The 17,405-nt window shown below is 49.3% G+C and overlaps 1 protein-coding gene across 2 annotated transcripts in view; it reads left to right on the forward strand.

Annotated features, from left to right (window-relative positions):
• Window positions 1–5,849: 5,849 nt before the first annotated feature.
• Window positions 5,850–17,405, forward strand: part of LOC111160082 (TBC1 domain family member 10A) — a 31,230-nt gene continuing 19,674 nt past the window's right edge. For both annotated transcript variants that reach the window (XM_022522900.1, XM_022522901.1), the window contains exon 1: window positions 5,850–6,100. In XM_022522900.1, coding sequence (XP_022378608.1) covers window positions 5,892–6,100 — 209 coding nt within the window. In that variant the 5' untranslated portion in view covers window positions 5,850–5,891. The remainder of the gene's footprint in view (window positions 6,101–17,405) is intronic.

Genomic DNA, 17,405 nt, shown 5'->3' on the forward strand with positions numbered 1-17,405 from the left:
CCCGATGACGGAGGCTGTGAATAGAGGCCAGGAATGCTGCTGGGTGGAATGTGAGTGAATGGGTCCTTTGAGCCACCCTCCGAGGCCTGAACCCAGTTTCCTGAAGCACTTGAATGAACATCTGTCCTGGCTCATTCCCGTCGAAGAAGGCCCATTGACCAGGGTGGCCTTGTGACTGTCAGTGGCCATGGGCCCAGCACTCGGGCCCAGCCCTCCGCTCTCCTGGTTTAGGGCCTGTGACATGAAGGCAATGCCTTGCTGACACAGCTTTTCTGAATCTCACTGTGATCCTCTGAGGATTGTCTGACCCATTTTTTAGATGAGTTAGATACCCAAAGTGATACAGCCCATGAGGGCTCTGGAAGGCCAAATCAGCTCTTCCATTCCTGGTGACCACATCATTTTCACTGCCACATCAGACCGGACTGTGAAATGGGGAGAAATGTTCCTGTTGTGGGACTGTTGGGAAAATGGGCATGATTTGATGCTCTCAGAGAGGCTGTCCTTTTAGACTTGCACAGAGGACTTTGGGAGTTGTAGACATTAAGGAATTTCAGTTTCAACTCTACCAGTGGCTTGACTTGAGTATTTGTCATGTAGCCCAGAGGAGGCCATCTATGATTAGACCCATTTCACTTTTTTATCTATTTATTTTTTAAAGATTTATTTAATTTGTGGGGGAAGGACAGAGAGAGAACCCCCCCTTTTTTTAAGATTATTTATTTGAGGGGTGCTTGGGTGGCTTAGTTGGTTAAGTGTCTGCCTTCAGCTCAGGTCATGATGCCAGGGCCCTGGGATCGATCACACACACACACACACACACACACACACCACACCCCCTCCCCCCCGCTTGTGCTCTCTCTCTTGCTTACTCTCTTTCAGATAAAAATCTTTCTAGGGGCACCTGGGTTGCTCAGTGGGTTAAAGCCTCTGCCTTCGGCTCAGGTCATGATCCCAGGGTCCTGCTTCCTCCTCTCTCTCTGCCTGCCTCTCTGCCTACTTGTGATCTGTCTGTCAAATAAATAAATAAATAAATAAATAATCTTTCTAAAAAAGTTCATTTGAGAGTGAGCGACCGAGCGAGAGAGAGCACAAGCCAGGAAGAGGCAAAGGAAGAGAGAGAAGTAGACTTACCACTGAGCAGGGAGCCCAACATGGGGCTCGATCCCAGGACTGGTATTATGATCTGAACCAAAGGCAAATGTTTAACTGACTAAGCCACCCAGGTGCCCCAGAAAAGAGAATCTTAAGCAAACTCAGCTGAGGCTGATGAATGGCTTGATCTCACAACCCTGAGATCATGACAGGAGCCGAAATAAGAGTCAGACTCTTAACAGCTGTGCCACCCTGGTATCCTGACCCATTTCGCTTTTTACAGTTAGAATTTGTATTAGAGAATATATAAAAGGCTGTTTTAGGTTATGTTAGGATATATACTTAAATGGAAATATGTGGTGTACTTGAATTATAGCAATTCTTTTATGTAATATTTATCATAATTAAAAATAAAAAAGGCAAAATACAGTGTGGCTTAAATGCATACTAGTACATAAGATTTTTAGACATTTGCTTTTTAAAAAAATGTACCATCTTCAAGTTGAGATAATTAATTTGGGAATTTGCTCTTAAATTGCTACATTTTGGTAAAAAGTCAGTGAATGGGGTTGGGGTGCCCGGTGGCTCAGTTGGTTAAGTGTCTGCCTTTGGCTCAGGTCATGATCTCAGGGTCCTGGGATCGAGCTCCCCTTTGAGCTCCCTACTTACCAGGAAGTCTGCTTCTCCCTCCCCACCCTTTGTGTTCGCTCTCTCTCAAATAAAATATTTCCAAAAAAAAAAAAAAAAAGTAAGTGAATTATTCTAGATACCCCTGAGTCATATAATCTGAAGCAAGACAAGATACACTTACTCCTTACAGAGAAGGTACAACCATTGCCTTAAACTGAGTTCAATTAGCCGTCAGTGTTCCCTGTCCCTGAGCTGTGGTGATTAGATTAGGGATAGGCATGCGTCCTAGTATAAACAGATGACACATAAAGGAATGCCGCTGCCTCCTCACTTGAGCAGAAGCTACCAGAAGAGTCTGTTGTATGGATGTGTGGAGGAAGGAGTGAACCTGGAGCTGCTGCCATGAGGGGCTGTAGCTTAAGATGAAGCAACCAGAGGAAGGAGGACAAAGAAAAGAGAGAAGAGGAAAATAAGGCTGCTATTCCTGGTCAGCCTCTGGATCAGATGTCTCATGAAGCTCACTGGCCTATGAATTTTTTTAAGCTACAGAACACACTAAATGCAGTTTTGGGTTAAGCCCATTTGAGTTCTGTTCCCTGCCACTTGAACCTAAGAGTCTTACCATTATCCGCAGTGTAGGGGCAAAGACACTATCGTTTGCCTACTCTCCATTGGCTTCTGGGCACCAGCCGTCTACCTTCTGAAACTCAGCTCTCACCTTATTACAAATAAAGGCTCTGACATCTGGACGTCTCCTGACGGCCAGTGCTGACAGATTTTCTGAGCACATGCAGTCCTACATTCCAGGGTCCAGGAGAGGGGACTTCCCTGGGGCCTGTGTGAGCACCTGGAGCTAAACTTTCAGGAATGACCCCAGTAGAAGGCGTCCCCAGGTTGTGCATACATTCCAGTAGTCCTGGCTGAGCATCTCCTCAACACCTATAGTGGCCAGGATACTGGGATGTTTCCCGGCATTGCCAAAGGCCGCTTATTCCAGGAAGCCACAGGACTCTGCCGGGCATTCCTTTGGATCGATCATTCTTTCATTCACTCCTGCTTTCTCACTGCAGTCTAACCGCCCCGTTCTCTGAGCCTACTTCTCTTTCTCCCAGATCCCTATAGAGAAGCTTCCTTATTTCCATCTATTCCCCACCTGCACTGGCACCCTTGTCCCCAGCACTCTCCATACTTTCCTGACCCCGCTTTATTGTCCTTTTCACACACACGTTCTTCCTCTCTGCTTTACCTGAATTCCCTTTTCCTTTCCTTCTCCTGATGTCCTTCAAATAAACTATTGATCCCGGTCTTCATCTCTTCTTCACTAAATATCAGATAAAGAGCTCTGAAACTGAAGTAAAGAAATAGAACAGTGAGAGTCTGCTATGTGCTGGAGGCTTCAGAGACAGCTCATGTACTTCACCAAGTAATTGTTGCCGTTGTTTTGTTCTCGTTGTGTTTTGAGTCAGCTCTACTCCCAGTGTGGTGCTTGAACTCAGACCCAAGATCAAGAGTTACATGGTCTACTGACTAAGCCAATTAGGTGCCCCCTCACCAAGTAATTATTGACATTCTTATTTTTCAGAAGAGGAAGCTAGGGTTCAGAGAAGTTAAGCAATTTTACACAGGAATGTCCTGTTACTGAGGGGCACAGCCATGAGGTAAAGTCTCTCAAGCCATGTTCCATGGGTTAAATTAGGTAAACTCCCCTGCTGCAGCCACAGACTATGGTGGGAAATATTCAAGAAAATAATGGATTTGGAGTGCTTTGCAACTGCAAACACCATCACTCCTGGCTTCCACCTACTGAGTACCTCCATGTGCCAGATGCTTAGCACATATTATCACACTAAAGTCTCAGAACAACTTCCCTAAGGAGGTACATTTTCCAGTATTTCCATTTTGCAGATGAGGAAATGGGCTAAGAGAGAAGTGATTTGTTTAAGGTACACAGTGACAGCAGGGATTTGAATCCTGGGTGGTCTTGTATAAGAAAATTAAAAGCTGGGGCCTCCTCAAAGCCTTAACTGGAGAAACATTTACTCTCCCAGAGATGGACACCCAGGTGCTTTTTACCTGTCACCCCCACCCCAAATACACTGTACATGTGCCCTTATAGAGCTGAATGTGCTTGGGATATGACCCTAAGACCAGAATTATGAACTCTCGGGTTGTGAATACTTTGCCAGGCTTGAGGCCTCACATCTGCTCCCCTTGCATCTGGCTCCTCTTTCCCTTACTTGGGACAGGCCCACATCCCCATGCAAGTCCCACCCTGACCCTCCTACAAGCTGGGACTAAGAACCTACCACTGTCTAGAGCCATTGGAGAAGAGGAATGTCTTCCTAGACTGAAAGTTAAAGACCAAAATAGCCTGTGCCCACTCCCATGTCTGCTGTTGCCCTGTTTATGGAAAACCAGAAGCCTATGGAATGTGAAAACTGCACAGTGAAGTCTTCAAGAATGTCTGGGCCATGTGGCATCAAGGAAATGGCTGGTGAAATCACTCAAGTCTTAGGACCCCAACCTGTCCCACCCTGGCAGCTCAGGCCTGGCTCTTCCAGTCTTTTCTTGTTATTTGTCTGTCTCCCTCAGGTCTACTGGGAATATCAGATGACAGTGTGGTTGCTGCCTATAAACTATAAAGTACTGGGCTTAAGTGAGCAGTTATCATTATGGCTCCAAGAGTTGACAATCTCTAGGGTGAGAAGTAGGTTTTTGGGGGTAAGGCTGTATAGATACGATTGGGCCGTGCCTCCTGATACAAGCTGTTGTTGGTAAGAGCTGAGTTCAAATCCTGCCTCTGCGACAGCTATTGCTGGGACCTTGGGCAACCGATTTCACTTCCCTACACTTAAGTTTAACTGTAAAAATGGGACAAAATTGTGCCTGCTTCATTGCAGAAAGTTGATAAGACGATGTGACCAATTTGGAAAATAGCTTGCCAGTTCTTCAGAAGGTTAAACAGTTACCATATAACCTAACAATTCCCATTCCTAGGTATTTACCCAAGAGAAATGAAAATACATGTCCATACAAAAACTTATTCCTCGATGTTTCCCAAAAATGGAAACAACCCAAGTGACCGGCACTGACAAATGGATAAAATGTGGAATTTGCATTTGGTGGAATATTACTCAGGCACAGAGAAGAATGAAGTACTGATACATACTACAACATGGATGAATTTTGAAAACATGCTGGGTAAAAGAAGCCAGACACAAAGTCCACGTTTTGTAGGATTCCATTTGTATGAAATGTCCAGAAAGGGCAAGTCTATAGAAATAGAAAGCAGACTTGTGGTTGCCAAGGATGGGGAGTGACTGCTGGATGGATAGGAGTTTGTTTTGGGGGTGATGAAAATGTTCTAAAATTAGGTTGTGGTGATAGTTGCACAGCTCCACAAATATGCTTAAAACCATTGAATTATACACTTTAAACGGGTGATTTTTATGGTAGGTTATGTCTCAAGCTGTTGGCAAAAAGATTACAGGAGAAACTATATAGAACTTGGGGCAATAAGTAGCTCAAAGAACGCTGGTCATTATTCTTGTTAAATAGGTCTCCCAAGAGCTAATTTAAAGCCCTAAAAGCAGGAGCAGGGGCGCCGAAACTTCTAGCTCAGCTTGGGTCTTTAAGCCACTGAGTGTCTCTGGGCGAGTCCCCGAATCCTCAGTCCATCCTGGGTCTTCCCAGAGCGACTCTTAAATGAATGGGTGAAACCATCCCTTCCCATATCTCTTGGAGAGGAGCCAGGGATTCAGGAGGCAGATGCGGAATCCCCAGCGCACTTCCTCAGCTTCTGACTGAGCGGCGCTGCCGGTGACAGGCGGGCGGGGACAACCGGAAAGGCCCTGGGAGTTCTTTCAGGTAAGCTCTGTTGATTGACAGCTCGGGGGGGGAGGGCTCCCGGTGACGGCTGCCCCGCCTCCTCACGTCGAGTCGGTTGGCGCCAGTCTAAGGGAGGTGGGCGGGCCCTGGGGTCCACGGCGCCCATTGGGCGTGGGGGGAAGCTCCCGAGAGGGCCTAGGGCCCCGCCCCTGGCCTTGAGGCGGCCAATGGGTGCGGTGCGTGGGCGGGGCGTCGGCGGCGTCGGCGGCGGCCCGGAGGCTGAGGCGGCTGAGGTGGCTGAGGTGGCCGCTGGGGCTGAGGCGGCGGGCGCGGCCGGGATGGCGAAGAGCCGCGGAGAGAACGGGCCGCGCGCGCCCGCGGCGGAAGGGAGTCTGTCGGGGACCCGGGAGAGCCTGGCCCCGGGCCCCGACGCCGCAGCCGCCGACGAACTCAGCTCTCTCGGCTCGGACTCGGAGGCCAACGGCTTCGCCGAACGCCGCATCGACAAGTTCGGCTTCATCGTGGGCTCGCAGGGCGCGGAGGGCGCGTGAGTAGCGCTGGGGCTCGGGGCCGAGGGCCGGGGCTGGGTGCGGAATCCGCGCGGGGGCCCTCGACGCGGGCAGAGCCTCCCTCTGGACGGACCGACATGTTCCCGTCCCAGCCTGGAACCACCGACCCTCCCCTCCCTGCCCCACTCCCACCTCCTCCCTAGAAGGACTGACCCGCCCCTCACTCGCGAGCCCCTTCCGACCTAAGGACAGACCGGCCAGTCCTACCTCCCCCTTGCCCCCGCCCTCCAGACACATTGACCCGCCCCCAGGAAGCGCCCACAGTGCCCTCCTCCCAACAGCGAGACAGGAACGACAGACACCTGGCCCAGCCCCACTGCTGCCACCGCGGCCTTAGGCCTGATTGACTGTGCTTAACGCCCCCCACCAGAGACCTTGGAGACTCCCAGATGGCTGCCCCTCCCCCGACAGATATCCTCTCCACCCCCATCCCTCGAGATCCACAGATGCCCTGTCGCGACCCTGCTACCCCCACACCAGGGAGATACCTTAGGCAGACAGGACTTCAAAGGGACAGACCGCCCTGCCCTCATTCCACTCCAGGACAGACTGACCCTTACCTCAAGACACACAGACTTCTGGGTGGACTGGACTGACATTGATCAGCTCCCTCCCAGACAGTCCCACCCTGGGGCAGAAAGTCCCTTCTGTTCAAGGAAGGGTCACAGAATGCTCTCCTCCTCCTTTAGAGGCAGATTTCTCTGTCACTGGCAACAGGTGGGCAGACACTCCCCCTTCCCAGTTCCTACAGGGTGACAGTGCCTCACCTCCAGGACGGACTGTTGGTTGCCTCTGTGTATGCTGTGGAAACACTCACCTCCTTCCAAAACACAGACTCAAGGGGGCAGTCATAGAGCAGGGTCCTGCTGTAGTGCACCCTGATCCCCCACCCCCAGAGCATCCAGGATCCAGCTGGCAGGCAGAGAAATGTGAGGCAGTGAGGCAGCGTCTTCTCTCCAAGCTGGGTTACTGGGCGGCCACACTGCCCTACAGAACCCTCTGAACCTGGTCTGCACAGAGATCATATGTATAGGCTCGTGGTCCCCTTAAGAAGGATAGACTCCAGACCCCACTCCCATCCCAGCTGTCCTGTCACATGAGATTAGTGTTCTGCACAAAACTGACAAGGCTCCCTCATGGTGGACCTCCCCTTCAACAGAGAGACTCACACAACAGGGGGCCCACAGGACTCAGCCAGAACCCTACTCCATATGATCGTTTCTCCCTTTCTCTGACTGTCCAAGGCTCCCCCAGCCCCTCTTATGACTTAGGAAAGTGCCTTTACCAGTCTGTTAAGAACCCCACCCACACAAGCAGCCCCATAAAGGTCACTTCCGGGATTTTAACCAGTCCTAAAGCCTCGTATTTACTAGGCCTGCTTCTCCTTTGGAGAAACGTAGCTCCCTCCCCTAAGGAGAGTTCTCTCCTATCCACTGGATCTGTCTCTTCCAGCCTCTACCCACTTGCTCACAGAAGAGCACCCCTTATTCTGATGCCTCATCTTGATTTGATGCTTTGTCACAACTCCCTAGGGATTAGCTTGTGAGAAACCAAAGGACACTTAGGGTGTGTTTTTTGAATTGAGGAGCAGTCACTAGGGATCAGAGCCCTGAGAGGGATGGGGTCTTGAGAAGCGGGAAAGAAGTTACCAGTTGCATTTGTGGGTTCTTGAAAGGAAGAGTTTAGATTTGCTGGTGAGTTCTAGGAGGTGAGAATTCCTACTACATTCTTATAGGCAGTTAACCAGATATCAGGGTACAGAGCAGTGTGATACAGGGGAAAAGGCCAGACTTAGGGAAAAATATCATACTTGCTGGCTGTGTGACCTTGGTCAAGATCCTGAATCTCTGAGCCTATTTGCTCACCATAAAGGACAACAGTAACATGTACTCCCAAGATTATTGTGGGAATTAAATGAATTCATGTATATGACAGTGCCTAGCACAGTGCCTGACCCACGTAGTGGCCTAGAAAAATGTCAGTTTCCTTTCTTTTCCTTCTAAGGATCTGAGAATTGATGAGAAAAATGAGGGCGTACCTCTGGCATTTATGAACAGAGAGACGCCCCAGTGGGAGCACCTCCCTTTGGCTGTATTCCCTCACCAGGCAGCCAGACATCTGTCTTCTCCCGTACTCCAGCCACAAACCCAGGCTTTGCAAATGCCCTCCTCATCGCTGGGTTTATAGAACTGGGGCTGAGGTGGGATTCCAGGTTCCCTCCTCTCTCCCTGCCTCATTTTCTTGACCCTGTTGATCAACCTAAAATCTCTGGTGTCTGAAAACTTGACTGTTCCCTTAGTTTATATTGTGGTTCCAAAGAAGCCAAAAGTAAGTCCCTGCCCAAGGCCAGAAGAGGGGAAGTTATGGGAAGTTTCAGGGTGACTGCTCTAAAGCTAATCTCGTGGTTAAGGGCTAGGAGTCCATGTGCTATCCCAGAGAAGTGAAACATTAGCACTGATGGCTGCATGGAAAGGGCAGGGACTCTGGCTCCAGATTAAAGGTCCATTTCAGCCACCCTGGACCAAAGGTTGTCTCAAGATGGTCAGTTTTGGCAGTTGTCAGGGGCTTAGGGGGTGGGGAAGCAGATCAGAGGCTACCCTGCTCAGGTAACTGTTAGGTGCCCGGCATGAGTAGATTGTAAAATCATAGACTGTTAAAATTGGAAAGGATCTTAAGAGATTGACCCAGCTTAGCCCTTACTCTTACAGATGAGGAAACTGAGGCTCAGAGGGGCCTCTTAAGATCACACAGCATATTAGTTGGCAGAACTAATGAATCCAAGGTTTCTGATTCCTAGGTCAGGACAGTTTCCATTGCCTTCACCATCCATTAATATGGCCTATGGCCCCAGCAGAAAATCAGGTGCCGGATAGGTGGAACAGAAGGTTCTTCGCAGGAACCTCCCTGCCTTCATCTTCCCCGACTTAGCTCAGCAGTGTAGGAGGCTAACAAGGACAGGCCAACAAGGGTAAGAATATGCTATCATCACCCGTTTGTTAGAATGATCAGCTTGAGGGCTGGGACCAGGCTTATTCACCTTTTTCTACTCAGGCCTGCAGAGAAGTATGTATTTAGTATGTATTTACTGAATGACATTTACTGACAGACATTTCAAGTCAGAAGGCTGAAAGTGACCTTAGAGATGGCTATCATCATACAGATAGGTAAACTGAGGCCTGAGAGAAGTGATTAGCCTCACCTCTTCAGTCTGTTAGAATCAGAACCAGAAAATGAGCCAAGAACTCCTGATTCCCAGCCCTAGGCCCTTTACAGTTCTTCACTTGTCTGTCTTTTGAGCCTACTCTACAGGATACCTTTGGCGAGCCTGTAATAGTCCCTGCTTTCTTGTGAGCAATAGCCAGTAAGCAAGGAGAGACAAGAAAGCAACCAGCCAGGGAAGGGCCCTGTGGTTGGCATGGACATAGACAGAGGTGCTGACAGCATTAGTTCGTTTGGCTTGGCTGGGGCTGACCTGGTTGTTGAAGCCCTGGAAGGACCAGAGGAGGAAAAAGAAGTGTTTGCAGCAGGAAAGGGTGGGAAGAATGGTGTTACCATTCCTATCACTTTGGGGTAGGAAGAACAGATCTATATGGGAAAGGTCTTTCTGTAGCATAAAGGAGGTAGTCAGAGAAGGAAGGATACCAGTTGGATACCAGGTCTTCTGGGCCAAGGGAGATGGCCTGAGAGATGTGGGTTCCTGACCTCCCTCTTTTCCCATGTGATTGCCAGGACTGGCCTGCTAAGGCTGGAGCTTCCCACCCAGTTTCAGTCTGCTCAGTGCTGCAGGCCAGATGAGGTGAAGAGCTATGCTTTCTGGGATCCTGTGGGTGTTGGCTTCCTGCTAGGGGAGAGAGGGATCTGAGCTGGGTCCAGAGAGAAACATCTGGAACAGTAGTATTGTCTTCTGCTGATTCAGTTCTCCTGTCCCCTGGGCCCTCCACTATTCCTAGCCAACTGTGGCAGCCCTGTGGCTTTGGAAATCATAGAACTGGCTTAATTGGCATCCCTATAGTTTGGTCTATGCCAGTTTTTGTTGGGGCAGGGTCAGGGCCCTCCTGGCAGGCCAGAGCCTGTCTCCCTGCCTTCCCACCACCTTCTCCAGCTTATAAGCTCAGAGCATCCTCTTTTCTTGAGCATTATGGTTCCCAGGAGAGCATGGAACTGGCAATGGAGTGGTCCCTGGGTGGTCCATCTGGAAGGAGGCAGCTGCAGATGTGGAGCCCTGGTCTGTGACTCTAGACCATAGGCTGTCCATTTTCTCTTTCTCTAGCTTCAAAGGAAAATCTGGTTTGGTGGCCTTTGTGGGTGTTCTGGGGCCTCAGACAAGGCTTGACTTGGTGAAGCAGGAGACCAGTGCACCATCTGCTGCCCTGGGAAGGTGTCTGTATGTCCGCCTGCTAAGAAATCCTGAGCTGTGGGAAAGAGATAAGGCGGTGGAGCCTACTTGATGTTTTGTCCTCCCAGCATCTGGGTCTGAAACAGAACCTCCAGAGGACCAGTGAGGCCTGGCTCTGGTCCAGCCACCCCATCTGTTTACACTGAGGTGGGGGAAAAAAGATGCTTTGTGTTTCCTTCTTTACACAAAAACTCTGGAGTCTGTTTGTCTTTGTGACTTTGGACATGTTGCTTCACTTTACTAGGCCTCAGTTTCTCGCTGTGAAATGGTTGTGATAATACTGATTTTTGCGAGGTTTACAGGAACTGATATTTGAAAAGAGTCTAGCACACTGTAGGTACTCAGTGAATGTTCTTGCTCCTGCTTCTGCTGCTGCTGCTGCTGCTTCTCCTCCCTCTTCTTTCTTTTTTCAGTAATCTCTATACCCAACATGAGGCTTGAACCCATTACCCTGAGATCAAGAGTTGTATGCTCTTCTGACTGAGCTAGCCAGGAAACCCTGTTCTTGCTCCTTTTTAAGATTGGAATGGCTAGTGGTTATGTCTTTTTCATTTTCTACTTGCATCTCTAGATACAGTGATGAGTGTCAGTGGGGTTCATTCCCCTGTGAGCAGGAGTGAACTGTAACCAGTGTTGCACCCTCACTTTCCCCTGAGAGGGGTAGTTATCCCCATTCTATAGGTGAGCATACCAAAGATCTGAGAAGAAAGTTCCTGAGGTTTGCCAGCTGGTAAATGGCAGAACTAGGTCTAGAACCTGTTTCTCAATGCTAAATGCAGTGACTAAGCCTTGCTTAGGTGGCAGCAGGCAGATGACAGGTACTCACTAGTCCCTGAGGCCCCCACACCCAGAGCAGGAGTTAGCAGGAACTTGGCTACCTCTTCATCCTGGTGTGGAGGGCAAGGTAGGTCTTATGACAGCAAAAGTCCATAGCCAGCCAGGTCAGAGAAGGACCCAGTGAAAAAGATCCTTGGGAGTCCCTGGAAGCATGACAAGATGAAGCCTGGTCTAGCCCTCCCATAGGCCAGAGTCCATGCTGCATTGCTGTTGACCCCAAAATACTGCTGAATGGTCATCTGACTTTGATATCCATTCTGTGCTTTGTTTCTTTGTAGCTAAGGCAGGATTATGCTTCCTGTACAGGTGAGGAATCTGACCTTTGGAAAAGCCTTGCAGTTAGTTAACAATGGAGCCAAATTAAGGAGGAATCCCAGATCTTCTGATTAGGGTAGCCCAGTGCTCCCCTACATGTCACTCACGGCCCATTCTCTTCCTGACTCTCAGCCATTTGAGCCTCCAGGCTAGGATACGTTGTCCACCAGAGCAGAACCCAGCCATTATCCACCTATTGTCAGTGCCCTAGCTGATTACTTTATCCTGCAGGCAGTACACATGAGGGGGAGGACACCTCCTTTAGATGCTTTGCTCTTCCGGGCCCAGTGACCCTCCCTGGCAGGGAGGAAACTGTTCTGCCTGCCCCACTGGCAAACCAACACTCCTGATGCTTCACCTGCTGAGAAGCCTCCTATCCAGGATTTCAGGGCAGCTGCCAAGTTTGGCTTTAATCTACCTCACCTTTCTCTTTCCCTTCTTTATCCCACCCCAGCCTCTGCATGCCCTCTGCAGCTCCTCTGAGACTGTCACAGCTTAGTTCTTCACTGCTCATCAGTTAGGGAAGTAGGCAGCAGACTTAGGAGACTGGGAGAGAAAGCCAAGGCTTACTTTTGCCAGCTTACCCATCTTAGTAGTGAGTTTATTTACCAAACATTTATTTATTTATTTATTTATTTATTATTTATTTATTTTTAAAAGATTGTTTATTTATTTATTTGGTAGAGATCACAAGTAGACAGGCAGGCGGCAGGGGGTGGGGGGCGGGAAGCAGGCTCCCCGCTGAGCAGAGAGCCTGATGGGGGTGGGGGGGCACCGATCCCAGGACCCTGGGATCATGACCTCATCTGACGCAGAGGCTTTAACCCATTGAGCCACCCAGGCGCCCCTACCAAACATTTTTGAGCATCACTCTGTCAGCCCCTGTGATTGGGACAAGGGATACAGAACTGAACAAAGCATTTGTGTCTTGTTGCCCTCAAGAGGTTCACAGACTTGTTGGAAAATAGAACCACAGACAAATCATTACAGTGTTGAGCAATAAAGACTATAGTTGAGGTGTGTGGTTTCTTTGAAATATATAGGAAGAGGCAGCCAGCTCCATCTATAGGAGCCCAGGATGAAGTGACATTTGATCCAGGCCTCAGAAGGAGCAAGGAAGGGCATTTCATTGGGTGGGAGGGTACCTATCTGCAAAGTCCCCCTAAAAACCGGCTGTTTGAGAAATGTAGTGTACCAAGAGCAGAGGTGACAAGAAGAGAACAAGGCAGGAGGAGGATGTGAAGCAGGGGGAGACTAGGAAAATAGGTTGGGAGGACCATGCCTAACCTTGAATGTCAGACTGAGGCTTCCTTTGTTTCATCAAGGTCAGTCTGGTGCTGGTATAGAGAGCAGCTGGACCGCAAGCAGCGAGATCAGTTGAGGGAGTTCAGGGTAGCCCAAAAGGGCTATGGAGAGGCGTGGAAGAGGTTTGGAGCTATGAGGATGAAGAAGCCAGCAAATCAGCAAGGCTTGATGCCTGACTGGCTTGTGGACTGATGGGGAATTGGGAAGGCTTGAGACAAGCTGAAGTGGCCCTGGCCTCTCACAGAACCCATACTAGGGCCCTTTGACCACAGGGAGGGTAGGCCAGCTGCGGCCTTCCTCTGAAGTGGACATTGGGCTGCTACTGACTTTGCTTTGTCACAGCCTCAGGCTCCCCAAGGTGCCTGGCATGGCTGGTATGCCCAGAACAGATCAAGGGGTTCTTTGTCTCTCTCCAGTAGGAGAGCGGGTTAGCTGGCCTGGTTGGGAGGGGCTGGGTGAGTGGTACTGAGCTTTGTGCTCTCTGCCGGGTAAACATATTGGATGGCAAAGAAAGCTACAAGGAGAGCCAGACTCTTCTCAAAGAGAGAGGGGAAATGCCTGAGGGCATGGAAAACCAGCCATAAGGTGGCATGCAGCTGGAGAGGGTAGATGTGGGGCTTTGGGTATAGATAAACTGATCAAGTCTGCACAGATGGCAGCCAGGGCCAGCTTGATCCCACCCTGAGTCTTTATCCTATTCCTGGACCTGGGTCCTCAGCTGGGGCAAGTGAAAGTAAGTCCTGTACCTATGAGAAGGTGAACACCTTAGCACTTAGGGGCATCGCCAGTCATTTCTCAGAGGTGAAAGATTCTGGCTGGAAATGTGGGTTTAGGCCAGTAGTGGGAAAAGACTGTGAATGAGGCACAGGAGTCAAGTTGCTGGTGTTGGCTCCACCACTGACCCTTATGGTGTGTGACTTAGGTATGTCCCCTCTCCTGACCACGAGACTGATGCTCCCTGTTTCTCACTGAGCTCTTACTATGTGTGCAGCTATGTGCTTGGCTAGGGGAATGCAGACCTGGTCCTGCCCTCCAAGGGACTTAGAGCCTAGCAAGGAATTCAGATATTCAATAGGTAATTAAAGGCGTGGCCTGTGTACAAAAGGATCGTGAGGATCAAATGAGATAACTGGATTAGGAGCGTAGCATATACAAAGACTGCTGAACAGGGGTCAGGAGACCTGAGTCCCTGAGCCTCCTCGAGCCTCCTCGTTGGATCCCTAACTAGTTGTGTGACCTTGAGAAAGTTGTTTAATCTTTGTAAGCTTCAGTTTCCCTCACATATAAACCAAGGCAGTTTTAATGGGATGATGCTGAAGAGCTCTTTTGCTTCTAACATTCTGAGACTGACCTTGAAGTATATGAAAAGTGCTTTTTTATGAGGTACCATGCAAGTGCATAGGGTCGTCATGGCACAGCCCACAGAGGCCAGTTCTTCCAGCATGCTCTGTTCTTCCTGTAGAGGACCTCTCTTTGTGTGTAGGACCAGTAGCCCTCATGTCTTCAGGAGTGTAATCAAATCAAAGGATACTTTCCTTTGTCTAGCTCCTTAGTGTACAAGTGCTTTCATTCCCATTGTCTTGCGGTAGTCCTTACAGGAGCCATGGGAAATCTGTAGGGTAAGTTTTATTTTCCCTGTTTACAGCCAAGGAAACCAAAGTTAGGCAAGTGATGGAATTGGGCCTGGAACCCAGGAGTCCTCCTTTCCAGTTTTCTATCTTACCAAAGCTGGTGGCCACCGTGTGACCTCTCTGGCTACTCCCTGTCCCAGCTTTAGGACTTCAGTCCAACCATAAGTGTCTGTGCTTCTCCTGGTAGGCATCTCAAGTTGTTTGAGGTGTTGTGATGAATGGTACACTTTCTGTCCCAGACCTCCACACACAGCTCCTCACATGTACCCTAAGACAAGGCAAGACCAGCTGGCTATTGAGGGGGCCCAGGAACATAGTGTAGAGAACTCTTGTTCCTCCAGAGTGCAGTCTGGACCCTGGGCTCTGTGTGTCCAGGAGTGATCTTTCCCAGCCAGACAGTTTTGGAGGATGCTGCTTCTTTTCCTTCCCCTTCTGTCTTGGTTTCACAAAAAGGGAGAACCTGAATCTGGGACCAGGAGAGCCAGGGTTCAAGACGTCTACCAGTAGACCTGATTTCAAGTCCTGGCTCTGTCACTTTCTAGTCATGTGACACCTCTGAGGTAAATGGCCAGTTGGTGGCACTGGGAGAAGAGGGGGTGTTATGAGGATAAAGAGAGGTGATGTCGGTAAACACCCAGCATAGTGTGTGCCACAAAGTAAAGGTACAGGGTGGCTCTTAAAATTCGAGTGTGAATTGTGTGAATTCAGGCCTTTGGCATAATGGTGAAAATCCAGATTCCTTCATGTTCTCTGCTTACCACCCTTGGGACCTCAGGGGTAAGGAGTCCCACTCAGCTTGTGGTCTGGAGCTTTCTGGCCTCCCAGGGCAAGCTGGGAATTCCCCCCCTCCCCAATCAGTTCCTCTTTGAGTCATTTGGAACAGAGTCCTCAGGTGACCCTGACTTGGAGGATCTGATCTTCCTTCTCTTTGGTCTGTGAAGATAAAGCAGAAGTGAAAGTAGAGGTGTGTCTGCTGAAAAATTCAACTTGAAGCCAGCAACCATATTGCTGCTTGGGGTCTAAGCCCTCCTGGGTAATGACAGTCACTTGGGGAAGAAATCAGAACTTGCATCATAATTGCCACCACCCTCCTTCTATATTCCATGTGGACTTTCATCCCAGGCTTCCTGTCCTGCCTCTGAGTGACCCCTTCCATCCTCCCAGCATAGTCACATGATAGTGCCATTGTACAGAGAAGCCTGCATGGTGGACCAGGCTGGACCATCATAATCCTCATTTTACAGGGGGAGATACCAAATCTCAGAGAGGTAAAGTGACTTGCCAAGCATCACAATTTATGGCTGTGAGTCCACCAAGTTCCCTGGGATCAGGGCTTGTGTGCCCGCAGGCCAGTAGTCAGCAGTCTGTGCTGGAGTTGAGTGACAGAGTAGGAGAAGAGTGGGGCCTGAATTCATCACCCAGGACTGTCTTCTGCTTACCTTGGACTTTAGATAGTTACTGGCTTGCTGAAAACATGTTTATTCATCTTTGGAAGGTGGTGGGGGTTGAGGGGTGATAATTAGAGGACCTATTTCATAGGCTTGTTGTCAGGATTAAATGAAATAATATAAGTTAAGTGCTGAGTACCATGTCTGTTGCATAGCAAGTGCCTGGTAAGTGCTCTAACAGACATTAGGTTACATTAATTGAATATTAGAATTGTAATGTTATAAGAGGCTGTCATCAAGCACATCTGTGTTCAGCCTTGTGCTGGGCTTCAAGGAAGATCCAGAGCTGGTATCAGGCCAGAGAGGAAATGTTCTTTATCAAGTACTTTCTGTATTTTACCCACCTGATCTCAAGGTAGAAGATAGTATTTCCATCTCACTGTGGAGAAAACTGAAACACAGAATTCCTGAGATCACAAAGCTAATGATTCTGTCAGCACACATTTATTGGGCACCAGTTCCATACAGGCTCTGTTCTAGGCCCAGGACACACTGTGGAGAATGAGATGAGCAGAACCCTCCAGGAGCACACCTTCTCATGGAATGCTGCCCCAGCAGAGCGATGGTCGGGTGGAGAAGCCTTACCTGCTCCACTAGACTGCTCACATTCCCTAAACAAGCCATGCCCTTTTCTGTTAACTGGTGCTTGCTCACGCTGGGTCTCCTGCCTGCTGTGACTTTTCCCCTTTCTCACCCTGGCCACTTCCTGTCACCCTTTGAAGACCATCTTAAAAGTCAGCTCCCCTTTAAAGCTTTACCTAAATAACCCCCCAACCACTATCACCACCTTGGGGGCTTCTTGTAGTTTCCTAGCACTTTCCACATACTTCTGTGATAGCACTTCCATGTATACCAGTTATCCACTCATCTATCTGTCTCCTCTGCCAGATTGACCTCTTCAAGGGCATTTTATTCTTCTCTTTGTAGATTCAGGCCTGGAACACAGGCTCTGGAGAAATGTGTATAGAATATAATGAGGGGCTGATTGTGTTCTGTCCCTGGAGTAGTTAGGAAAGGCTTTGTAGACATGAGAGGGAGTTCTGAATGAGGCCTTGGAAGATGAGTGGGACTGAATTGGAGTGGGGGTAGGGTAGGGGTGATGGAGGGTGGTTTCAGGAGAGGGCCACCTACAGATAGGGATGGGGAAAGAAGAAGGATATTTAGAGAAAGTAGGAGGGCCTGAGAGCCAGAGCCTTAGGTTTCTGTTGGACAAGGAGGGCAGTAGGGAGCCTGGAAGGAATCAGTCAGTCAAACAGTGAGTCAAAAATTAGTTTGTTAAGATGTATCAATAAGATCTAGCAGTTTTGGTAAGGATGGGTGAGGGGGCTGTACATGAGTCAGGATGACCCCT

Source organism: Enhydra lutris, unplaced genomic scaffold (assembly GCF_002288905.1).
Source record: "Enhydra lutris kenyoni isolate GAN:26980312 unplaced genomic scaffold, ASM228890v2 scaffoldscaffold73, whole genome shotgun sequence".
NCBI classification, from domain to species: Eukaryota; Metazoa; Chordata; class Mammalia; order Carnivora; family Mustelidae; genus Enhydra; species Enhydra lutris.